Source organism: Tachypleus tridentatus, chromosome 4, assembly GCF_004210375.1.
Source record: "Tachypleus tridentatus isolate NWPU-2018 chromosome 4, ASM421037v1, whole genome shotgun sequence".
In the NCBI taxonomy this organism is placed as follows: Eukaryota; Metazoa; Arthropoda; class Merostomata; order Xiphosura; family Limulidae; genus Tachypleus; species Tachypleus tridentatus.
This window is the reverse complement of record NC_134828.1, coordinates 71,758,668-71,785,438: the sequence shown is the minus strand read 5'-3', so window position 1 is coordinate 71,785,438 and position 26,771 is coordinate 71,758,668. Positions and strand designations below refer to the sequence as shown.

Below are 26,771 nucleotides of genomic sequence, written 5' to 3'. Positions count from 1 at the left end.
ATTTAATTTGTACTTTATTCCTTATGGTTGTAAATTATACGAAAATTGTAGTTTTAGTTTGCAGGATTTTTACTACTGTGCCAGAAGTGTTGCAATGAACTCCATTCTTTGTTGTTTTTTGACCTTTATAAATTTTTTTTATTATTATTTTCATTCTGTTACAGACACTTTGCTTATTTAAATTCTTAAATATGTGTAGCTTGCTAGTGTAATTTGAGCTAGATTTTTAATTTGAATGGTAAAGGTTTATGCATTGAACTATTATTCCTTATCAGGTTCGATCTGACTGGTACGTGTTTGCTGTGCTAAGTTGTCTGCCATGGGTATGTGTACATTTGATTAAAATATGGATTCAAACTATCATGAAAAAATTGAGTATTTTATTAAAACTAACAGAAGGTCAATGGAAAAATTAACTGTATGTGAATATAAGATAATTAGATGGCAGCCATAATAGAAGAGCCATATTTTTTTATTTAGTATTGTTTTAACATATACAAAAAAAATTTAATTTGCCTCTATTTTGTTCTTGATGTTAATTTATAATAAATATTATAGAATTTCAATGCCTAATACCACTATATTGTAAGTGTACATCAAATTTAGATAGCTTTGTAATAAAGTATTTACCTGTGAAATAGCTCGTTGTAAGGTCTGAATGTTAAAGTGACATGTCTATTCATTATAAATGCAATTATGTACCATATTTACCTTAATAGCAGCTTCTGAATGACCCTCACTCTCTGGAACAGTGATGCTCATTCCACATGTGTAGTCTGAGTAATACATATTTACAAAGTTTATTATTATTACAAAGAAAAGACTTTTTTTTTTTCTTCATAGAGAAATAGAAATGCAAAGAAAAAATCAAGTTACTGAAAAATTATGTTTCACTACTTGCATGATAGCTCAATATACAAATATAGAAACACAATATCTGCTAAACAAATACTAGCAAACAGCATAAAGTAATAATTATCACTGTGGACCCAAACAGTATCAGGATCATAACTGACCTCAAATGGATATTAGCTTCTAATGGCCAAGCTCCACAATTTCTCCTACCACTGATAGTTTTATGGATTAAAATGATAGCACAATGACAGTTTAAGAAATATAAATGAATAAAAACCCTATAACCTGAGCACTTTCAAAAGGTCAACCTTGCAAAAGTGCTTGAGTTATATGGTTTTTATTTATTTCTCTCAATACTTGTTGAACCTACATGTTTTTCTGATGTAAGAAAGTAGAATTAATATTTAAACACCACTGTAGAAATTTGACTTATGCAGTGTTGTAAATATAATAATTTAATTCTAGAATAAGTGACTTGAAATAATTTTTTGTGGATATTTGAAAGCTGGAATACTTTTATTAGGTTCACTCTTTATATGCCAAAAATGTTTTAGAATCTATATATAAATGTACATTCACCTTAAATTTTTAAACTGATCTGTCTTCTTCAATAAAGAATTCTACTTGATTTAAATGCCTATCTGGTTTTGGTAGTCACTGATAATTTCCATTTTAACTGTAATTGGCTTTTCAAGTCTTAGTATCTGATGAGACATCCAGAAAATACATCGTCTTAGTTGTATATGCTATATGTCAGAAATAAACAAATAAATTTTTGGTCATATTTTAAAGCCCAAATTATATTGAACTCTGTTTTTTTTTACAAAAACTTATGACATAGATTTACACACATTTTATCTTTTATATGCATTTCATTAATACCAGCTGAGTTTTTCTTGCAGTATACCACAAGCCATGTAGAAAAAATTTATTTATCATAATAAAACCCTTCTGGTATAGCAGATACGTATAGTGACTTCACTCCCACATTTCATTCGTGAAAGTAATTCAGAAACAAAATTTAGTTGTACGTAATGATTTGGACTTAAGTAGCAAGAAAATAATTTTCAATAATAAGTTTTTTGTTTTTTTTACAAGAGGTACCTGTGTATATGAGTAACTTCACTTTAACTCTAAGTAGTGAGTTTGAGGTTTTCAGAAAATATTTAAAAACATAACAATAAAACCTGAAAGACCTTGAACTTTAGCTTCAAAACAGGCTGCAAAAAATATTTCATTATTGATTAAAATAAAAAGATTGAAATCATTATTGTTCATTTTGGTGTAAAAAGTTTCAGATAAAAGCTTCATACATTTACTTTTTACCATGTGTAAAACCTGAAGCCAAGCAGTAATTTTTATTTGTAACCATTTCAGGTTGGAAGAGAATTATATGAAAAGAAGGACATAGAACTGGATGGACTGATGAGGAAAATACAGACTTATGTCAGGTATTTTATTTACTTCATATATTGGATATTTTGGCATGCTTATTTTTATAGAATGTGTAACTGCATTAAATTTATGTTTCACTGTCCAATGTCTTTTTTTTTTTTTTTGTTCAAGTGTTTCTGTACAAGCTCTGTCATTTTGGTATGCTAGGTAGCTACGAAAGTATGCATACTGTAATTTTTAATGTGTTTCATGTATCTTCGTAAACTTTGGCAGTGTTTTAGTAAATATTACAAGTATTTTGTAGACAAAAGAGTAGTTTTTTTTTACTTAAGTATTTTTACTAAAAATTTGTCCATGAATATATGAAGTTGGTATTGACTAGTATGAATGCAAGGTAATTTTATGCTAAGATTAAAAATACTTGTATTCATCTTACACTTTTCATATTCAATTTGCATAACCTCTAAAACCTTCTAAATGAATATAACATTTTTGTGGGGTTTTTTTCAGTAAAACTTTGTTTCATGGGTAATTTTCTCTAACTTAATTCTATACAGACTTATCAATTTGATTGATGTTGTATTCTCTACAAAATAAATATAAATTACTCTTTATTTATTTCTAAAGTGACTGCAGATTGAAACAGAAAACTATAATTGCTTATTCTAAACAGTTTACATCTGTTTCTACTTAAATTTATGGTTATATTGTCATTTTATCTGTACCTAAGTGTTAATCTCACAATACAAATGGTAAATCACTCAGTGAACATGTATCCTAAGTTACCATGTTGAATGACATAATGCATGAGTTACTCAAGAGTATGTCTTTCATCTCACTGGCCTCCCCAATGGCACAGCAGTATGTCTGCAAACTCACACCACTAGAAACTGGGTTTTGATGCCCATGATGGGCAGAACACACATTGTCCAAACACTCAAGTTACAAACAAATCCATCCCACTGTTCAACATAGCTTGAAGAAAATCTTGAATTTTTCTGTTTATTTTTTATTTATTTGGAATTTGATTGTTTTTAAAAACCAAGATTAGTTTCCCGTTGTTATATAGGAGAGGATATTGACAAAATTTTCATATTTCAGTGTTTATAAATGTATTGAACAGAATCTTTTTACTGGAATCACTTAGTTTATTCATTGGTGGCCAAGGCATTGTTTAGCTTAAGTTGCAACATTGTAAACTACACTGCACAACAAAGTTTTTGCTTCTTAAACACTGTTGGTAGTTCCTTATAGATTTTTGGCTGCTGATAAAAAAATACATCCAAATTTGCCAATCACATACCGTTTAATTGAAATCTTCAGTTTCACCAGGACAATGCTTCAACGGAAAAACGATATCAGGGCAACTGAAATCCGTCAGTGCTTGCTGACTACTGTTGCACAATGCAACGTGATGCACCGGACATTGAATACAAATGAAAATCAGGGGCAAAACACTTTTAATTATATTGAACTTAATAGCGTATTAGAAACATAAATGCAATTAAATACGTTATTGCCAGTAAACAGTTAACTGTCTATTTCTCAGAGTTACTACGTAATGAAACAAAACCAAAATTATATTTGTACATACCCACCAGGTACCTGTCACAATCAGCAAAAACTTTTCAAAAAAATTGTTGTGCAATGCTAATAGCAGATTCCAAAGTATATGTTATTAACCTGTGTATATATTGCTTCAGTCAGAAAGTACCATAAAATTGGTGATATTCTATAATTAGATCTTGATAAATTTGTGCATGCATTAATGAATCATTGCCCAGGCTCATTATGTTGACTTTAGGTGAGTATGTTTGGCATGAGTCTCCATATTATTCTTACTACGTAATACTTTGTGTTAAAGCATCATTTGTTCTGTTGTCAACTGTATATATCATTGATATTTTATGAAGTTGACTTTTTAGCTATGACAGGCAAATTGTATTCACTTCTGTTGTCAGTGGAAATTGTTTTAGAGACAAATTATAGCCTAATGATGTTCTTGTGAAGTGCAATGTATTTACATTAACTTTCTTCACCTGAAGTGTTTTGAATATATATATGTATTATAATAGTGGGATGGATAGTCAACGTTGCTGTGCATTTTGTGATAAAAGCATCAAACTAAAAATATTTCAACTATATTTTGAGGTGCTTTTTTTTAAATTGGAAAGCATCAGGAACTTTCTGTTTGTAAGACTGGGCAATAGTTTGGTGAATAACATAATTGTACAGCTCAGTATCAGTCACCAACAACAGACGGTTGTGTTTTAAGGGTTTAATGGTGAAAAGCAATGTGGCTATCTGTGCTAAACAACTGGTATAAAAAGAAAAAAGTAAAACTTTAAAAAATATATAAAAAGAAACAAAAAACAGTGTCCAAAAATCATATATAAAACTCAAATAGAATTAAAAAGTCCTTTGACCACCAAAAATCTATAAACATAATCAAGCTGAACAGTGTCACCACTGTCAATGACACTGTACAATGTTAAACCCCAAGAAAAAATGTGTAAAATGATGCCATCACTTGCATCCATGGTAACAGCACAAAAGTAAAAGATGAGAAATTGTGAGCACAAAGGACAAACATTGGTGGATCAGTCCCATATAAAAGAAAATGATGCATTAAAAAACTGAGAACTTATCCAAGATACTTCATTTCAAACCTTACATGAACTAGATGGCCAAATACAACAGTAGGTTTAATCTAGAAAAGACTGTTATGAAGTTGCTCTCCCCAACTGGCATGACTCTGTGCTCTGATACCGGCAACAGAGCGTGACTGAATCTTTTTATTAGAAAGAGCAAATGAAAAATATAGTATTTTGTGATAATCTAAAAGACATTACCAGAACCAAAAGTATATTTTATCCTGTGTTTCTGGAAAAAAATTGCTTTGTTTATACCATTTACTATTAGTAGTTGCTTAGCAGAAAATGCAGAAACATAAAATCATACATGATCAAGTAATTATTTCTTTGAAGATTACTAACAAATTTGAAGATTAGTGATCAGTCTTTACCACTTATTAGCATCAATCAGTTTTTATTGTTAGTGGTTTTATGTTTCCATGGATACAATGACTGGCTTGTATGTATTCTTAAATGTTAACTTGACCTGTAGATTTTTTTTTTATGCATCCCAAAATATTAACTTGACCTTGGATACTATAATTTGCTTGCATGCATTTATAAATATTATTAACCAATTGTTAAATATTCATAGCAACGTAGGAATTCTAATTGGAAGAATTAGTTACATGCGAGTCATGAAAGAACTCGTCAATTTCAAAGAGATAGTAATCTGTCATCAGCTCTATCTTTATAATGGCAATATACATATTCTTACTAACTATTCCTGATTTTAGGCTAGAAATGGAACTAGATGTAGCACAAGCATGTCAAAGTAAAGAGATTGAAATTGCAGGAAGGTGGTTACAAAATGACTTGGAAATTGTCTTGAGCTGAAAGAAAGTGTGTAGCTAGACAATCAAAATGCTTGTAATAAATAATTTAATAATAAAAATTAAAATTTTTAGCTTTTAATGCATGAGAAGATAAATAGTTAAAAATAATAATTTTGGAATATTGTTTTTACAGAAAAAATAGTGCTTGATTGATAATTACCAATATTTTGCAACAGTTCACACCTTTAACACCTTGTAAATAATATATCATACTATTGATGGCTATAAAAAAAACTGCTGGGGTGTAATTCACTAAAACCACACATCTCTAGCAACATGGTTAAGTTTGATAAATCTCACCACTCTCCTTTATAATAATGCATAAGCTTTCATATCTTGACAAAAATTCAAATAAATTCACAAGCATACAGCTTTGGAAGTACCCAATACATTTCTCTTTCTCTCTCTCTTTGTAACTCTCACAGAAAATAGAAATCTAAGATTAGGTCATGAAGCTTAATAATATATTAGTTAATGTGGAAAGTACTTAATATATCAAAGGAAATGTGTGGTGGTGCCTTTTTTTGGAAATGTGCAATGTCTTTTTTGTGACCTTAAAATATTTAGTTTACACAGATGTACATTAAATCTTTTTAAATGTGTGACAAATAATTATATGAAATTTGTGTTAAATTCTAATAACAGCAATCATATTTTTGTCTCGGAAATTTTTGTCAAATGTTGAACGGTTAATAGAGATATCAAAAACATTATTCAATAGGAATGTGAGATATTTTTGATCTGTTCTACTAGTAAACGACAAAAAGTTCACCATCCAGCACTCAGAGTCTGGCAGTCTGATACACCACACCCTCAAGAAGAGGTACATTTTAAATAGTTCTGTGTCATATGTATTTCAACTACTAATAAGATCAGTGAACACGGTTTTTTCAGTGAATATAAATTTAAAATAGTTTAATCTTGGAACAAATTTTTAATTTATGCTCACTTTCAAAATAAAATTTGTTAAATTGAATTTAAGTATTAATCACTTGTAAAAAGGATGTAATAGTAGTAATATGTTCATTCATAAGTAGTATACACATTTGTATGTAAAAATAGTCCAGTGTTGTTATATAAACTGTATTTTAATACTATACCAAGTATTAGTGAAATAAAATTTACAGAAAATAAAAGCGGATAGCTTAAATAAAAACATTTTTGATAACCTAAGATATTAAAATGGTAAACTGTAAAATACATGTTATATATGTTGATTGGATTATACTTGGTTATTGTTCATACTTGTACTGATGTTTGACACATACCTTTTCAATGTTTATACTTCAGTACTTAGACTGTTTGTGGGCCCAAATTGTCAAGCTTCAAAGTGATAAATGGATTGAAAGACACATCATTCGACCTTACTTAGCCTTTGATGGTGTTCTTTGTGAAGCCCTACAACATAATATTCCTCAACTTACAATTCCACCTCACCATGATCAGTGCACTTACCCATTTCCTTTTGTTGTGTTCAGATTCTTTGATTATACAGACTGTCCTGAGGTAAGATTAGATTAATGTACATTGAAGTTATAGATGGTTTTAGGATGAAGAGATTTATGTTGAAATCTAGTACCTATCAGGAACATTGTATTCAATTCTGGATACTAGCTTGTTTATTAATTGTCAATATCAATTCATTTATTTTTAATCTGATGTGGAGGTTATAACATTTCACCTGTAGATGTGTGATGCTGTAATAAAGTACGACAAAACACTTGTATAATAATTACTTTTGGTCAAAGCAAAGTATAACTGAGTAAATTCAAAACATCAAACAAATTTGTACTTGGTATCAGCTAAAACTGGATTGTAAACCAACAGTTTCTCCTGAAATATGAAAGTGACATTTAATGACATATATAGTACCAAGTGCATTTGCTGATTACCCAGATTCATTAGACCTGTGTGGAAAATGATAAACACACACTATCCTCATGAAGCCAATGAAATGAAATAACTGGCACATGAAAAATGGGTGGATTTTCTAGTATATATACAGGCTAGGTCAAAGTTAGTGTTCTAAATAAAACAAGTGTAGTCAGTTTTACCCACCCTATATACATACAAGTATACAGTTAAGCCTGATTTGGTGATTACATTTCATAATTTTCTTTAAAATCTTATCAGAGCTGTTTGTTTTTTATTGTTGTTTTATTTGTATTTTTTTACTGTGGTTGATAGTTTCTATATATTATTTTGTCATAATTCCACTAATCTTATCTAATCTTATGTTACATTATTACTATTCCTTGTTATTTTTCTTGTTGCAATAACTAGTTATAAAATAAATTTCTATAAATTGTAAGAAAAATAAACTGTATCAAAAAGATATATATTTGTATTTGTGTGTGTATGTAATATTAGAAAAAAAACTTATTTTCAGAAACTACCAACAGTGAACATGGAAATCAAGGCTACAAATTTATGACGTCACTTATTAATTGTATCAGAATTGTGCAAAATATGTTAATTTTCTTAGAAACTCTCCTAGAAATATCTGTAGCAATATTAAGAAGTGATCAATAATTTTCATTTTATGGCATTACAATAAGTCTTATAATAGCTGGAATTATGTTGAGTCATGTTTCATAGGCCTAGATGTTAAATGTTATAAGGTTAATCTCAAATTGTGTAAAGTTACTTCTGAAATACTGAAAGTCATTTTCTTGTTAAGTTGCTACTGTGCTATTTAACAGACTTGCCATTGGTACAACATTTTAGGTAGTTACATACAAAATTCAAATGACTTTATTATTATTGTGTACAACTAGACATCAAAATGTAGTTAATAAATCAAATATTAATATTATACAAGTTTTACATTCTTAATTTTGTAAGAAAATATTTGGAAGAAAACCTCATCTTCCCTTGCATAAGGATTGTGACAATTGCTCTCTAGCTTTTCCTTCAATTTATAATTTATATATACCATTCCTCCAGTTCCCAGTAGGAGATTGATAAGTCTACAGATTATTATTGCTGAAACAAAGTGTTTGATTCCTCATGGTAGACACAGTAAATAGCCCAGTGTGGCTTTGCTCAGAAACAACAAACACACATACCTCATTATAATAAGAGATAAATCTGAGGCAAGGCATATTTCTTATAGCCTTCAGTCTTATTTGTTTATAGAATTATACAGTAGAAAGTCAGACCCACTTGCTGCAGCCTGTCTTTCACACATTTCCAGTAGTTTGATCTGATGTTTCATGCTATGTTATTTATAACTAATAGAAAGGTAAAATTTTAATCTTGCAAATTGTATGTTATATTACATTGTTTCCTCTTTCAGTTTCAGATATATTCTTACAGAAATGACATTTAGGAGTTTAGCCTAATTTTCAGAAAGCTCATATTGCATATTTATAAAGCCAGAATAATTATGATAACTGCAAGGCATTTTCTTTTGTGTGTTATTATTCTTTGTTTTTAGATGCATTATTTGTTTGAAAAAAAAAAGTAGGCTTAAATTTCATCAACAGTCGACAGCAACATAAAGGCAGAATATTCAGATTTTTTATTTTTTACATGTATTCTTTATTTATTATTGGAAAAATAACTAAAATGTAGAAATTAGAAATAGGTTTGATTAGATGAGATAAAGAAATAAATAAGATAATAATAAAAATTATTCCTGGGGTATGCTTGGAAGTAGCTTGTGTGTTACAGTAACATGAGCTACATGTTTGTCAAGTGATTTACAACTTGTTTGGTGGGATTATTAGGTACACTTAATTCCAAAGGGCAATAAAACATTAACATTTATTATCTTTAAGCTATTTAGGATACACAACTGCATTTTCATTTTACTGTCTTTCTAGGGAAAAATTAATAATTGAGATTTGTTTCACATTTTTATGATGTTGTGAGGTTTGTCGAATTGACTGAGTTAGAGTAAAGAAAATAACAGAAAACAATAGAGTATTACTGATAAAAAAAAATTGTTAAGGAGGTTTTAGAGATTACTCAAAGGGAATTGAGAAGTTGCAAATGAAAAAAAAATTTTAACATGAAAACTGCTATACTTGTAGCAGTCATCACTTTGACTCTGCATGTTTATGGAAAAATTCTTTGTAGAAATGCTTCATGAAAATTCTGATTTTTACAAAAACTTGTGATACTTGCTAAAAGCTTGTAAAAATTTTTTGAAGATATCATTTTAAAATGTATAATATGGAAATTCTAAAGATAAATTTGAGGTAATGAACTTGGCCAGATATACCAAGGCTGAAACAAGATAGATAATAATGATGTGAATTTAGATCCTGTATGTCAGTGAATGCAAACAGAGTATACATAAACTTAAAAAGAGTTTCCACACTCTAACCTTTCACATGACTAATATTGTGCATGCACCAGAATATATGTGAACTGCTTTTTGCTCATAATCTAGTTTTTTCTTGTTGAAAGTTGTGGGATTTGCATTGATTTCTATAAGTTTTGAAATAAGTATTAATTTTTATGCAAGCAAATAATTCTGCTAAGATATGGAAATGTATTACTTCTCTGCAGTTCTCACTTGTGCATTCTGCCTCTGATTTTGTCTCTTAGTGTCTTTGGTAAGTTTAATTGCTATATGGATGCTAAAGTTGTGTAACACCTGCCATTTTCTCATGGAGATGAACAAGATCTTTCATTTGCTGAGGCTTATTTAACTTCGGTATCTGAAATGCTGGATTTGTCAGTTAATCCTAATCTTGTCAAAGTTAATGCTATTTTCCCCCCTTTGTGTTTTTCATATATGAGCTATTTTAATTCTTGAATAAATTTATTTAATATCTAAAAGTGCTATTGTCTTGTTGGATGATTCAGTTCTTGAATCTTTTATTCTTCCATCTTCTAATATTTAGGGCATTGCTGATACTTTCAGAAATCAGCAGAATGCTAATAGTTATGTTCCTTACACTTGTCATGCATGATGAGCCATTTAAAAGTCATCTTCCACTTTTCATCTCTTTCTCAAGTTTTTACCCTGCATTTGAATTCTGTGATGTTTCTCATTTAAGAAAATCACAGCTGCAAGAACTGATTAGAGTTCTAACTTTTTATGAAATTCCTGGTTATTTCTCTGTGAGAATAATCTTTGTTCCAACTTTACCTTGTCCATTTTTTGGTCAATAACTACTACCTACAGTATAAGAAGCTTCAGGCTGAAGTTAAGTTTTGAAATTACAGTTGAGGCTTGAGACCACATAGCAGTGTTCTGTAATTGTTTATAAATAAAATGTCCAAAGGAGAAAATGATTGTTTCTAGAGAAACCTTAAGGCATAATTATATTGATAGTTATGATGGTGTAGATTATCACACATTTTGCTTTGATTTAGCTACTTCAAGGACTACAGAAACAGTTGTAGAAGTAAAAATACTCATGATGTCACACAAAGTCATCAAGGCATAATCATAAATATATTCTGCAACACAAAATATTTGTTCAAAGTTTCTAATATAGAAAATAAATAACAAATGGCATTTTTTAAAATTGCATTAAGATGTTTAAACAGAACATGGAGAGAGAAAGCAATGACAATTCTATTTTGCTCATATCTATAACATTCTTTTTCAAGATAACACAGATGTTTATATAATAAAGCAAGTAAGTATATAAAGGTTTGGAGTTGGAATTAGTACAGTTATGCATAATACAAGCTGGCAAAATTCTTGCTTACTGCCACAGACTTTACTAGATGTGATGTTCATGAAGGTTGGCATACTGAGCAAAATCATACACTGTTATTCACCCATTTTTCCATATAAAACCCCTAGTTGTATGTGTAGGATTGGATCTACTATAAAATGAAAAATTGGTGTGCATTTCTAGCTTTGGCCTTTGGGTGCACTGTTAGGATATTTAGTGAAACACCAGCAATCTTTAATTCTTGGATAGTTTGTAACATTCTTGTTACTGATTTATGTTAATAAACAGGTTTATAGGAACTATGCTTAAATCATTCATCCATACAACTTAAGTGAAGTTTGTTTCCAGAAACTATAAACCACTCATGAAGTTTTCAAAAAAATGTTTAAGCAGCTGTGATAAAACAAGAGAGGGGAAGGGGGAATTGTACTACCAAGAAGAAAAACATGCATTTGCTTATTCATAAAATTTGCTATTCAAAGATAATAGTTAATTCTTTCTCAGTTGATTTGATGTAACATAAAGGAGCTAAGTATTTATCCTATAACTTTTGATATAGTATGTGTACCTTCACAGAATTTGATAGACATTTAGTAAAGATTACAAGTCCTTTGTGCACAAAAAATCAGATATTTAAATTAAGTATTTTTGCTAAAGATTTGTTTGTGAGACTGTCAAGCCTATTTCTAGTTTAAGTATAAACTGACTTTCATATTATGATTAAAACCTATTCTTTGTCCCAAAATGTCTCAAATATTATTCGTGTAATCTCTAAAGTTTCCTAAATACATTTCAGATGTATGTTTTTGGTAAAGCTTTATATTTTGTTTATTATTTTATCTTCCTTAATTTATAGGCTATGTCAATTTGATCTACCTTGTAATCTCTATAACAGTTTCTGAAATACATATGTTATGGTTTTTTTTTTCTTCTAGAATGACTACAGATTAGGACATGAAAACACGAGTGTTAAGCCTAAATAGATTAAATCTCATAACGGTATACATTTATATATATTTATTATTATATTGACCTTCCAGTCATGCCTGTCTAACATTACAGAAGTTGCACTCATGTTACAGTATTCAAGAATATGAAACTGATTTTTACAGAGTGATTTATTTTGGCTGTGCTTTAGTGTAAAATACATTCACATTTTGTTTATAAAATGTATGTGTATTCACATTATTACTGTTTAAAAGTAATTTCTTGAAGTTACTTTTATTAAAACATGGAACAATAAATAGAGAAGTATAGCAAACTATTATTTCTTCTAATTATGAACTTTGTACTTATTTGCTGCTTGCCATAAGTTGTAAAGCTTATCACATTTTGCACATGGAGGATGTGAAAAAAAAATTATTTGTTTAGGTTTTATAATACATTTGAAATAACCAAAAATTGTAAATTACTATATTAATACCACAGAATTCCACTCTAATTTATCAAACTTAGTAACTAAGGTGTATTTGGGTCTAAAAAAATATAAGATTTAGAGCCAACTAAAGACTCAACTTACAAGCTTAACTCATGGATAAAAAGAGTGAGTTGATTGTATAATATTTCAGAATAGCTGAGAAAGTCACTAGAGAAACATTTAGTTTTTAAATGATTATTCACATAACACAGACAGAAGCATGTGAATACAAAGAAGTGTTTCCGAAAATGGAAAAAGATGGACAGGTCTGCTGTGTTGTTTTATTTGGAACATGAGTGATATCTCAGCATATAGAAAACATAAGTTTCTTAGTCAACAAACATGATTACATGGCATTTGACCTGTGACTTGTTGGAACAGTGTTAATGATTTTTTTTCAATATATAAAGTAGTTTTAAATAATGTGTGTAAAAATAGGTTTGAAAAATTTTATGTTGTGCAGTTTTACAAGAGAGTAACTTCTGATTTTCAATGTTCTGTCTTTATTATTAAGCATAATTACATGTAATAATTTGTGGGTAAACTTATGAACTGATCATATAGCAACATGAAGTTGCACATTTCAGGTAGTTCCAAAAAGAATACATTGATTAGTGCAATATGCATAATTACTTTCTGAAAGTGCAGAATTATGCATCTGTACAAATCTAAACAAAAATGGTTGAATACAGAAATAACTGAGATTTAGAAGAATATTTTTATGATTTAGGGTCCAATATTGCCTGGTGCCCACTCCATAGAACGCTTTTTAATTGAGGAACATCTTCATAGAATAATTGATCAAAACTTTGAAGACAGAAACGTCTGGTAAGTTAACTTTTATTTAAAAACAAAAAATACTTTAGGGATGTGTTTCTGCTGAGGCAGTGGGAGATATTTGCAAAATAAATGGAACAATGGACCAGCACATGTATCCTCAGGTAGTGATACGTTATCATATACCCAATGATTTTTATATTATTGGTAAAAGATTCTTCTACCAAGAAGATAATGACGACAAATGCTCATCCAGCCTATGCAGAAACGTTTTAGCTAAGAAAGAAGCTACTGGAGTCATTCAAATGATGCAATTGCCCTCACAGAGCCCAAATCTCAACCCAGATCTAGGATTCAATAGATCATAAACTTGAATATTGAAGTTACTTTCAAAGAAACTTTGTAGGAGTGTATAATAAACATTTAGGGTGAAATCCCAAAGGACACTTTGATTAAATATGTTGCAACAATGCTTGAAAGACTGTCTGTAGTTATTTAAAGCAAAAGAGAGAGACAAAATATTAACTGTTTGCTGAACTCAGTTATTTCTACTGAGTTTCTATTGTACTAAATATGAAGATTACTAAACTATTGATGTTTCACCTGTGATTTACCTTCCATTGTTCATTAAAAGTAACCTAAAATATAATTTTTGACTGTTCTAACACTTTTTTGTAGTACTGTACGTTGATTGTAATGTTTTTTTTTTCTTACTTACTTAATTATAATTATAGAACTGACCAAAAGCAGTCATCAGATTTTTACCTTGTCTTGTATTTATTTTTTATTCACATATTGTTATTTATTAATTTATGATGTAGGAAGACAGACATTAAGATAAAACCAAGATAATTCATTTGCATACACTGGGACATAGATTACCTTCAAGTTTTGCCTAGTGTTGTTGAGGTCTTTTAATTTTTTTAGCTTTCATGAAATGTTTTATTTATTGCTTTTAGAAGTGTATAGGAAAGAAATGTTTAGTTAGGTTTTGTCATCTGTTAAATCCAATGTGAAATAGGCCAGCTGCATAAGTGGCCACTAGTATCAATTAATTTTAGTATTTCTGTTTCTAGTGCAACTTCTCTTCTGAGTTTTCCTGGAAAACATAAACTTCCCATTGAGTACATGATTACTGAGGTAAAGACAATGATTTGTATTGTTAATTGCTCAGTTTTATGTTACAGTTGAAATATGGAAGAAGTTGTTATATTTATTTTCGAAAATAGTATGACATTTCAATTTTTTTTAACCTGGGCAGTAATAATGAATACTATGAAATTAGAATACAGTATGCTTGTAGAAAGATAGTTCAGTGTTTTTTATTCACAATGTGTTCTAATCAGCTGTGAAAGAAATGTACTATATCCAGAATTTCCACACTTAAGTGCATAAGGTCTTAAAAGTAGACATTAATTTTGTACTTTTAAACAGTATTTTCCATGATAACACAATGTTAACTTAGGATACCTCATTAATAGAAGAAAATGTATAAGCTAATTTTTCTTTAAATATAATTATCTGTTGGTCTATGACAAGTGTATCCAAACTTTTGGAAAGGTTTCATTTTTGTTTACCATTCTGTGACAAATTTCTGATTATTTAACATTCAAAATAATGTTTGAGATAAAATTCAAAGGTGCTTCATGCTTTGTTTTTTATGTGTCGTGAAAGACCACTCAGATGAAGTCTTTTTTGTTGTTGCTGATATATGAATGTAGAATGTGTAGAAACTTAGTAGTAATATTTAGTTTTTAAAATTACACTGCCTTTAGCGATGCCATATACAATACACTATTGTATGGCAAAAGAAATTACAGGAACATTTGTAGCACATGTTTCATCCATGCTGTTTGGAACAAACATCCAGTTTTTGGAAGTGTACACAAGTATGTTTTGCTTTCTATCAAACCTCTATATTTTTCTTATGTTGTAGCCTCTAAAGTTTATTAACCAGAATTAATCACTCTTATTGTAGGTGATTTTCTGTCAGCTTTTTACCTTACCAGTCCCCAAGTATTTAGAGATCTTCCATGGATCATTGATCCTGGAACTTTGCAAACTTCAGCCAAGCACCATGCCTCAAGTTGTATCCTTGGTCATTTGTAGCCCATGTGTAAAAATATGTTATACTTTATAGAACTTTTTATTGTTGGCTTTTTTTGTCCTTTGTAAAGTTACACTTGTGAAGATGAATTCTTACTAAAGTTATAAGTACATTAGATTTTTTTTTGTCTATTTGTGTGATATTTATAAATCTGCAGAAAATTTAAGATTACACCAAAATATTATGAGACATCTCGTAAGTTTCGTATAAAAGCTAAAACGTGTTTTATTGGTTGTACTGTATAGCTTTCATATCTAGCAATTGTGATGAAAATTTGAAAACTGGAAAAAAGTGTAATACGTATTTGTATATATATGGGGTATCATTAAAATCTAGGAGTTTTGTTTGAAGTCAGACATGAGTTATTTCTAAACTAAATCAATCATTTAAGATTTTAGGTAATGTTTTGGTTGTTGTTTTTTAATTCTGAAAAAACTCAAAGAATAAAGCCTATAATATTATTAAGAAACTTGAAAAAAAGGACAACTAAATAATCCACATAAAATAATACTGACATACTTACAGCATGAGTCAACTGTAACAAAAGTCATTTGGTAAATAGTATTAAGTACCATATGTATGTATTGATATAGCATTAAATGTTTTATATCAAGATAAATGCTTTTATCTACATAACCCTAATGCAAATAGCTGAGGACTTTTAGAAGTTTGAAAATCACAATCAAACTTGTTATTTCAAAACAGTTTGTTTCACAACTGTACTATTTTTCATATCTTTCTTGTGAATAATTTTGTGATTATAGTAAAATAGAAAGTTTGGAATACAATGTTTTTAGTTTGTATTTTTTATGATCATCAAAAAATATTTTAAAGAATTATTGACTAGGTAATAGTCTGTTGTTATGAGTAGATGTCAACAATCGTCAAATTTAATGAAATCAAGGAAGAAATAGTATATATTATATTATGGATTTGTTAGTATTGTAAGTGTAATTCTGCAGATTTTTACTAAGTGGCTGATGGTTCATGATCATCGTGATAAAGTAATTGTGAAATTTGTTATACCTCAATTTACAGACAAATTTGTCTGTGTAAATGCTTATGTTTCAGTATTCTAATATTAGGAATTTATAATGAACACCAGGTATTTGTCAATATCTAAAATCATAATAGGACATATTTGCAAAAGAAATGGAACTATTAACTTTCCATTAGATGGGAAAGTCAACTAATTGCTTTTCCTTTAACTCTCTCAATATGGGCTCAATCAATTTTACTTATCACATAACTTCTTCATACCCATATAGAGTCTTTATAGATTTTATATTAACTTTTACTATTGTGTATATACACACATAGTGGTTCAGTAAATATTATAAGCTTTTCACATGCAAAAAAAAAGCATTTAGCATGTTACTAATAATGGTAGTAATACAACAAGTACACAATTTTTGTGGGTTTCTAACAATAGACGAAAACAGGTACAAAATCATTCAAGCTCGTTGTTATCTTTCTTAAGGGGATGAAGCTTGTACTAAAAGTGAAGTGAAAAATCTGTTTGGAAAACAGTGAATATGATACATCATTAGATAGATGAAAACGTTGGGTTTCTATTGATAATAGACAATATAAAATAAAACAGTTGTCAGTTAAGATTTTGTGCTCTACGAATTGGTATAACAAATAAAAAGTACTTGAAGGAAATGGTAGGATGGGTTTTGAAATATGTGTATTATATTTCTTGTTTTTCATATGTATTCACTACTTATTATAACAAAAATAATTAAAATGCAAAAAGTAGAAACTTGTTTGGTCAGATTAGGTAAGATATTGAAAAATTATTATGAAAATGATTCATAAGGTGTGTTAGTAAAGAGCTTGTGTGTTATATAATGCAATCTTCACATTTTTTGAGTAAGTAACAACTTGTGTAGTAGGTTTATCAGTTAGGCCTGGTTCAAAGGGTAATAAAACAAAAGTAAGGACAAAGATGTAAATAGTTACAAATTATAATATGGAAACTCTAATGGATACTTTGTGATTACAAACTTAGTAAAACTAATTGAGCCCATAATAAGAAGATTTGAAAAAATGTTTCCTCAGTTCTTTATTGGTGTAAGTAATTATTGCATTGTCTATTGAACTTTTCCTTTCTGAGTTTACAGTCTGCCAAGAGGTAGCAGGATGGTTTCAGGTCCTCAGAGATGTGGGATGGCATCATGCCATTCTTCAAGCATTGGATAAAATACTCTCAATCTCATCAAAATGCTCAGTTAGACAATACAGAAAGAGTGTAGTGTAAGGGTAACCCTGTAACAGTTGCAATTTTAAATGTAACCTCAAATCAGGCTGACACATAAATATAGAAGTTTTACCAGTATTTTCCACAAATTTTTTTAAATGTTTAAAGTACATTTTCCTTTTGTTTTCACAATGAAATACATCTTTTTTCACAAATATGCCCATCTAAATAACATGTAACATATAGTAAGTCATATTCATATTAACTCCTTTTTCAATCTTAACTCATTTTACTATGTTGAAAGGACATAAATTAACCCTACCATGGATCTATTTACTCTTTATTTTGCATTATGTAATACACCAACAAGCTCAAACTTAACAAAAATATAATGCCCCTCGGGTGTGGATTCCTGTACGTGGTGAGGGGACCTCCCAGGGAAGGTTCTCTTCTTTCTGGTTACCTCCTCTGGAATCTAAACATCCACCCATGTGTTTGCCCTTCGTGGCAACCCGTGAAGGGGAGGAGAGGATCCTGGTGGTTGGTGGGTCAAACCTTAACATACCACTTTGGCCTTGAATTCCTGTAAACAGGCGGCCTTTGGATTGCCCCCATGGGTCAATCGGCTAGTCCACTTGGGATAGAGTCAACCATGTATCAGTGTTGGAAGTTCTCAATAGGTGTTGTGGACATTGTGTCTGATGCTGGTGTTTGGGTATAGTGCTCATGAAACCCTGGCATTGCTGCAATGTCCTTGCATGACATTGTAATGCGTACCCTTGTAGGGCTTCATTGTGGGTGTGGTCAGTGGGTACCAAAATTTTCCTTTTTTCCTATGGATCCTCCTACAACAAATTTAAATAAAATAGTGAAAAAACAGTCAATAGGTAAACCACCACATCTTGAAGACTCTGTGCAGCAACCTTCAACATCTGTAACACACACACCTCATTTTCTTATATTACATTCTCTTTCAGAAAACCCTTTAGGGCAAATGTCCCCCCTGTTTTATTCAGAAGGGACTAGAGGGACTTGCTGGCTTTCCAAAGTCAGTAAAGAAGCTTTGATCTGGAGACATTGGTTGAAACATCCACATCCCAACACAGTGAACTCCTCTTGAATTCAAAGGCAATTGGGGATGCACCTATTGACATTACCCCTCATGCTACCTTGAATTCATCACGAGGAGTTAGAGTTGAGAGGGATTTGAAGAACGTCCCTGAGTCAGAGATTCTCGCTGGTTTCTCCACTCAAGGAGTTTCTGCAATGAGGCACATCTCCACTCGCAAAGACTTAGTTACACTGCCGACAAATATCCTCGTTTTGACATTTACATCTCCACGTGCACCTGCCACCATCAAGGCAGGTTATCTAAATTGCAGGGTATGACCATACATTCCAAACCCTCTCTGATGTTTCCAGTGTCAGCAGTTTGGTCACTCAAAGACGTCATGTCGTGGTTCTTTGTTGTGGTGGCAAGGACCATGATGTCTATGAGTGTGAAACAGACCCTCATTGCATTAATTTCAATGGCTCTCATCCATCCTATTTTCATTCTTGCTCTAAATGGTTGGAAGAAAAAGAGGTGAAGCATTTGAAACAATTCATAATATTGCTTATCCTGAGGCTCAAAAGTTGTTGTCCACCACTTCATCTCGAATATATGCTGCTGCATTTCATTCCACACCTACAGTGGGAGTACAGACAGATCTCTCTGTGCCTCCAAGAAAATCGTTTTTAAAACAAATGAAAAGTCTTTTGACTTTCATGGTTAAAAAAGGTTGATGAATCAACACCCATGTCTGTTCTTCCCATACATTCCAACAAACCCCAAGATCCACATCCTTTGGTTTCAAATACAGGCATTTCTTCAGGTACATCCTCTCCCATCCCTAGATGCTAAACATTCATTCATTTGCATCCTCAGTCACTGGAATCTTCTTCCAACAACAGAGACCTGCCCCATCAACCCAGGGAAGATCCATGGAGGTCAATAGAAGGAGGACAGTAAAATAAAGGATGTGGTCATAAATAGAAGGGTTCTCCAGTCACTTCGCCTACTCGTCATTAAAAATGGCCACCTTGATACAATGGAACTGTTGAGGTTTATGTTCTAATCTGGATGACATCAAAACACTGATTGCTTTCTACCATCCTGTATGTATTTCCTTGGAAGAAACATTTTTGAAACCTGCTGATACAGTCACCTTTCGGCAGTTTTCTCTGTACAGAAATGACAGGCTGTGTGATGGACAAGTACATGGAGGGGTGGCACTGTTGGTTGATCAGCATGTGCCCACCCTGTCTTTGTCACTCAACACACCCTTGGAGACTGTAGCCATCCGTGTTTCCTTGGGTCATACGATCACTGTTTGTTTTCTCTACCTGTTCCCTGGAGAGACATATGATCAATCAGACCTTGATGCTCTCGTTGAACAGTTGCCGTCTCCCTTTCTACTTCTGGGGGACTTTAATGGACATCATCCCCTCTAGGGAAGTGCTGTTATTGATTGGAGGGTCACTCTGTAGAGCGTATGCTCTCTGATCACAATCTTTCTCTTTTCAATACTGGTTCTGGTCGGTTCTTTACTGCTATTGATCACTCGGTTTGCTCCCCTTCATTATTCTTCCATTTTTCATGGAGGGTTGACAATAATTCACTAGGCAGTAATCATTTCCCTATACTTTTGAGGGTGACTGGCTGTGGTCGATGCCACCCTTCCCACGTGCCCCAGTGGAAGCTGGATCAACCAGACTGGTCCACTTTCACTGCTCTCGCAAAACTTGATCCTGCCATCGTCAGTCATCCATCAGTAGACGACTGTGTGGCAACAGTAACTGACTGTATTATACAAGCAGCTGCTCAGTGTATTCCTAAAACCTCGACACATTTTCCACGATATCCTCATCCGTGGTGGAATCCTGTCTGCCACATGGCACGGAAGGCTCAAAAATGGGCCTGGGATGCTTTCCATAGATATCCCATACTTTCAAACTGCATCGCTTTCCAGCAGGTTCATGCACATGCTAGATGGGTAAGATGTCAAAGCCAGAAGGAATCTTGAATTAAGTTCACAACTAGCATATCTTCTACCACCCATATCAAGATCATATGGGACAGGGTTTCGAAAGGTCAGTGGGCATTACAATTCTGTCCCCCACTCGATCTTACTCTCTGATGGTATCTGATGTCTGGAGCATTGCCGATACTCTGGGTGAAAGCTTCTCCCAGGTATCTAGCACTTCTGCTTCTTCCTTCACCTTCTTGGCCATCAAGACTCAGGCAGAGCATTCACCTCTTTCCTTTCGAACCGACTGTCTCTTTGACAATAATCATCGCTTTACACTGGTGGAACTGAAAATGCCCTTCATTGGTCTGGCAGTACATCTGTTGGACCTGATGATGTACACTATGATGTGCTGCGTCATCTCTCTCCTTCTTCTCTTGATATTCTTTTAATTGTTTTTAACCGGATCTGGCAGGAGAATGTTTTACATAATGTCTGGTGCTAGGCTATTATTTTACCTTTCTTTAAACCTGGGAAAGATCCCAAGATTCCTTCACACTATCATCCAATTGCTTTGACGAGCTGTCTCTGTAAGACCTTAGAGAGAATTGTTAATGCTTGTCTTGTTTGGTTCCTCGAATCAAACAACCTCCTCTCCCCACCCAGTGCGGGTTCCGACAACAGCACTCCACCACGGACCACCTAATTCTACTTGAAACATCAATCAGAGAAGCCTTTCTCAAAGACAATATCTTGTATCAATATTCTTTGACATTGAGAAGGCTTATGACACAACTTGGAGGTGTGGCATTTTGCGAGACTTCCATATATATAGATTACATGGCTATTAACCTATGTTTGTTATTTTTTAATAGACAGGAGATTCCAAGTTCGTGTGGGTTCGACATTTTCCTGTTCTTTTGTACAGGAACCTGGGGCCCCTCAAGGCTGTGTTTTGAGTGTCACACTTTTCAGTATAAAGACCAATGCCATCACTGAACAACTCCCTCTCACTGTTGCAAATGGGCTCTATGTTGACGAGTTTCATATCTCGTGTCAGTCATTGAACATGAGATATAATGAGCAGCAACTACAAACTGCTCTCAATCATGTACTGAAGTGGACCACGGTGAATGGCTTTAATTTCTCTGTCTCTAAAACTGTTTGCATGCACTTTTGCCGCCAATGGGGTATTCACCCTGATCCTGAACTCTGTGTTGAAGTTTTGCTGCTAGTGGTCCCTGAGACCAAGTCCTTGTGGCTTATCTTTGACCATAAGGTGACCTTTATACCACACTTAAACCAGCTATGGGTCAAATGCACAAAAGCACTGAACACCCTCCGTGTCCTCTCTACCACTAGTTGGGGAGCGGATCGGTGTTCTTTGTTTAAGATGTATCATGCTCTTATTTGATCAAAACTCGACTATGGTCATATCTCTTGCCCTGGATCATATTGAAGCTAAGCAATACTCCAACTGCACTATTTACACTGACTTGCTTAGTTCTACACTGGCCCTGGAATCACTTCATGTTGGCTCACACCCTGTTCTCACTGATATTCAAAACCGACTGGCCCATTTCTCATTAACATCTATTCAGTTTTTCTGGATACCAGGCCACGTTGGTATTCGCAGGAACAAGCTTGCACACACAGCAGCTAAATCTATCTGCTCTGGCACTATCACCACTGTGCTTATTCTGTACATGGACTATGGTCCTGTATTCAAGGCTCTCGGCTCTGTGCCAGCTGGCAGTCCACTTGGAGTGAGCAACGTCACAAAAAGCTTTTTCAAATAAAACCGTATATTGGGCTTTGGCCATCTAGCTTCCATAAGGTTCGGAAGGAGGAAGTTGTTCTAACTAGACTATGCATTGATCACAGTTTTTTAACTCATTATTTTCTTTTATCTGGAACTGTTGTACCAGTATGCAGTTTGTGTAACACTCAAAACACTGTAAGCCACCTTTTACTTTCTTGCCATCGTTATGACTCTCAACGACAGCACTATTTTAAACATGTTCTTTCCCAAGATTTGTCTGTAACATTAGACAGTGTTATTGGTGATGGTGACACTGTCCACCTTGATAAAGTTTTAGTTTTTTAATGGCCATTAATCTTTTTAATCTCATTTAAGTGTTGGATATTTATTCATTACATCTTTTTAATTGTGGTTCCATTTTCACAGTTTCATTCTCTCTAGTTCAATTTGAAATTGGAAAATGGCCATAACATTAAATAACTCGACACCAGAACTGGAAAGGCCAACTTCAGGTGACTAACGCTGCTGCTTGAACTACCCGTTAGTCGTCCTGGCGAGTTGTTATTACAATTTTGCTGCATGTCTTTTAACACTTTTATTAGTTTACTTTTTGGTACTGGCCATAATGACACATAGCCCAGAACCAGGACTGGAAAGACCAACTTCAGGTGACTGATAGTGGTTCTTGTACTTATCTGTTAGTCTTCCTGGCAGGTTATGATCATTACCATTATGCTTGAGAAAGTCCTTTACAACTTTTCTTACTCTGGTTTCTCTCTTAACATTGTAAACTAGGTGTCAACATTGATTTTATGCTTTTTCTGTTTTCAATGATGTTTTGTTTTACCTTCATTCCCTTTTATGTATTTTACTACATTTAATTTATTTTTACCTTTTTACTGGGCGTTTGGCACAGATAGCCTAGCTGCTTCCAAAAGAGGGATCACTTTTTTACCAACCATTACTTCACCAGTTTATTTTGGGATATTAGCTATTTTATGAGGAGGTAAGATATTGTATAGGAAGTTAAAATTCTCTTAAACTGTAAATGTATTTGTGATAGGTAATTATCTCTCTTTCTCATTTTCCACTCGCCCTCTCCACTTCTGCTCATGTGTGCTCCAGGTTTTCTGATTAATCTCAAAGTAAATTAAACAAGTGCAAACCTGGAGAGGGTGCTGGTTACAATAGGGTTTGTGTTGCACTTCTGTTGGTGGAGAGCTGCTACATATGGATATACAGAAGTAGAAGGTGGAAGGCTAGTGGCAAGCATTAAAAATTGTGCTGATAGAGGGCAGTACTAATCAAGAAAATCTATTTAGTGAAAGGTGATAAGTATCTGTCATAAAATAAATTTTGGGTTTAGGAAAATATTAACTGTTTGAAAATATTAAGCTGTTTTGACCAACTACATAGGACAACTATATTACAAACTGAAAATGTGGCTTATAGAAACCATATTCAAAATACCAGTTAAAATAATTTTACTCAAGTATGTTTTGGTATCACATCATCAAACCAGTTTTAATCTTTGATTGACCAATTATCAAAGTAAGTTTATGTGATATGATATAAAATAGGTGATAGCAAAAGCTCTCTTGCTTGTAACAGTTTCTTTTAGGACATTTGATACTAACAACTATCCCTACCCACTTTTGTCTTTATCAATCAAATAAATTGTCATATGATTAATTACAGTGCACTGATGATGATTTTACTACCCTTCACAGTCATAAATCACTTTTAAAACTGTTTTACCCCAACCTTCAACCCAATTTCAAAGAATGTAGGAAATTTTTCTAATTTCTCGGTTGAACCTGATAATAGATGTTATTTTCCAAACATGGCTTTAGCTTGCATAAATTTAACAAAAAAGCAGCATAAGTTATATCTCATGTTTTGTTTTTTATCATCAGAAATAGATGAAAAATGCTACTAGGAATGTATCAGTTTTACTACTGATGAGTTGGATATATATTCCTTGAATCACTGTCTTAGCTTGCCCAGACTGTAGAGATGTTGTATGACAGACTTGACACCATGAATGTAGACTGTATTGATAGGTAAGTTCCTGCTATGAGGTTTTAATTGTACCAGAGGTTTTTGATATAATTCAATTTAATAATGTTGTGAGTATCCAAAGAGTAAGTGGTTATAATGATGTATGTACAGTGGTTTGGGTAAAATGGATTTTTTTCAAGTAGTAGATATTATAAACAGAGGTTTTTGAAAAGGAATTTTAACATGATAAATGTATCAGTGATGCTCACTTTTACTAGTAATTATATAGAGTTTAACTCTAGATGAGTATTCCATTTAGTGGTTATAGTTTATGAAAAGTACCTAAATTATTCTATTAAAACTTGTGTAACAAGACATGGATGAACAGGTTAAGATACGTGTGTATATCTGCCTGAGTTTAGATCTACTTGTCTTTGTACATGTTTCATATTTTGTAATAACTATTATGCATTACACAGTAAATGATATCTGCACTGTTTTAACAGTTTTATACTTATGGGCTTGTTAATTTATGTGAGTCATTTGTACATTTTTCATACTGCTCTACAGGTTTGCGAGCTGGTTTGCCTACCATTTGAGTAATTTTCAGTTCCGTTGGAGCTGGGATGATTGGAAATCTGCAGCTAACTTGGATCCTTTACACCCTAAAACAATGTTTATGCAAAATGCTCTTCAAAAGTGTTTAAGGTATGCTGTTATAAGTGTTCTAAATGCTTCTCAAAAGTGCTTAAGGTATGTTGTTGTAGTTGTTCTAAATACTCTTCAAAAGTGCTTAAGGTATGTTATTGTGTTCTCAGGTGTAAAATATTTTCCATTATGGTTTTTTAAATTCTGAAATGTTTGTTGAAACATAAAAGAGTAATCTGGTAATAGAAAAGGCAAATTGTATAAAAAATTATCTTGTACAAAAGGAATTATTTCTTACTTTTAAAAATAAGCATTATTTATTTAGTATAATGTGCTCATATATTCAGTTTGTTTTTTAATTAATGTACTTACATGTGATAATTTGATAAAAATGCCCCATAAATCACACATCAATAACCATTATAAATGCACTTGTTTGTGATTCCTTTATAAAAACAGCCATTTGACTGTTCTGTGGGCTTCATTGTTTTGATCTTGTATAAATTCATCTTTCTTTAAGAAGTTTTCATAAATATACCATCTTGGATTTTAAAGCACTGCAAAAAAAAATCTCTCCCTTAAAAAATTGAAGTACAAAGTCCTGGTTGTAAAAATGTAAATATCCTCATGGACATGGAATAAATTAAGACTAAACAGTGATAGTAATTTGGTTTGAAGCAACAAACCATGTTTCTCTTGAGAAGAACATTTCTAGAAGGAGCAACCAAAATGTCTGTTGTTAAATGTTCAGAATTGGCACTTCACAACATTGAGAAACTGGTTAGAAATAATTTTTAATGGGAACAGTTGAAGATAAGGTGACTGTAAAAGTAAAAAAAAAAAGATGAAGTAAACACAATTTCTGAACAAATATGAAAGGTTGATTTCCCTGTGAAAGCATCGTGCTCTCCTCCTGTTTATAAGGAATTGATTATGGCACCCACTGGTGCACTTTTCTCTTTAGAATCAGTCATTTGGTTATAAGAGTAAACATTTAAGACTTATAAGGTAATGAAAGGACATTATAATGGCAGAAAAACATATATTAGGACATGAAATCTTCTCTTTTGTGTCTTTCTTTTTTCTTAAGTTCACAAAATTTAGGACACAGTTTGGCAATAATATTAGATTTTTTCTATCCATGTGGTATCTGATAGTCAATCAGCCGAGAGTATTTCAGTTCTTTAAGAACAAATGAAATGTAAGTAATTACAACTTTATAAAAGATAGATTATTTTTTGAAGGCTTTTTGAAATAATGCAAACTGAACTGTCATTATTTTGTATAAAATGTAAGCATTTACATTTGTCAAGTTCAAAAGTCACAAAACAGTTTGTTTTTACACTTATTGTCCTTCTTCCAGTGGAATATTAACTTAAATGTTGGTCATTCACGTTCACTCCTACCATAAACATACTTTAGTTTACAGTTTACTAAGATATTTTAATCTCAGCATTCCACCCTCTTCTTGTCACTGTTGTCATGAG

General features: G+C 32.1%; 1 protein-coding gene across 3 annotated transcripts in view; it reads left to right on the top strand.

Annotated features, from left to right (window-relative positions):
• Positions 1 to 26,771, top strand: part of Cbp80 (Nuclear cap-binding protein subunit 1) — a 72,934-nt gene that overhangs the window by 24,725 nt on the left and 21,438 nt on the right. For all 3 annotated transcript variants that reach the window (XR_013027770.1, XR_013027771.1, XM_076499211.1), the window contains exons 7-15: positions 276 to 323; positions 2,233 to 2,306; positions 6,473 to 6,542; positions 7,010 to 7,225; positions 13,509 to 13,606; positions 14,632 to 14,695; positions 15,534 to 15,644; positions 24,634 to 24,698; positions 25,207 to 25,344. Coding sequence is in view for 1 of the 3 variants with exons in the window: in XM_076499211.1 (XP_076355326.1) it covers positions 276 to 323; positions 2,233 to 2,306; positions 6,473 to 6,542; positions 7,010 to 7,225; positions 13,509 to 13,606; positions 14,632 to 14,695; positions 15,534 to 15,644; positions 24,634 to 24,698; positions 25,207 to 25,344 (884 nt within the window). In the remaining 2 variants the exon portion in view is untranslated. The remainder of the gene's footprint in view (positions 1 to 275; positions 324 to 2,232; positions 2,307 to 6,472; positions 6,543 to 7,009; positions 7,226 to 13,508; positions 13,607 to 14,631; positions 14,696 to 15,533; positions 15,645 to 24,633; positions 24,699 to 25,206; positions 25,345 to 26,771) is intronic.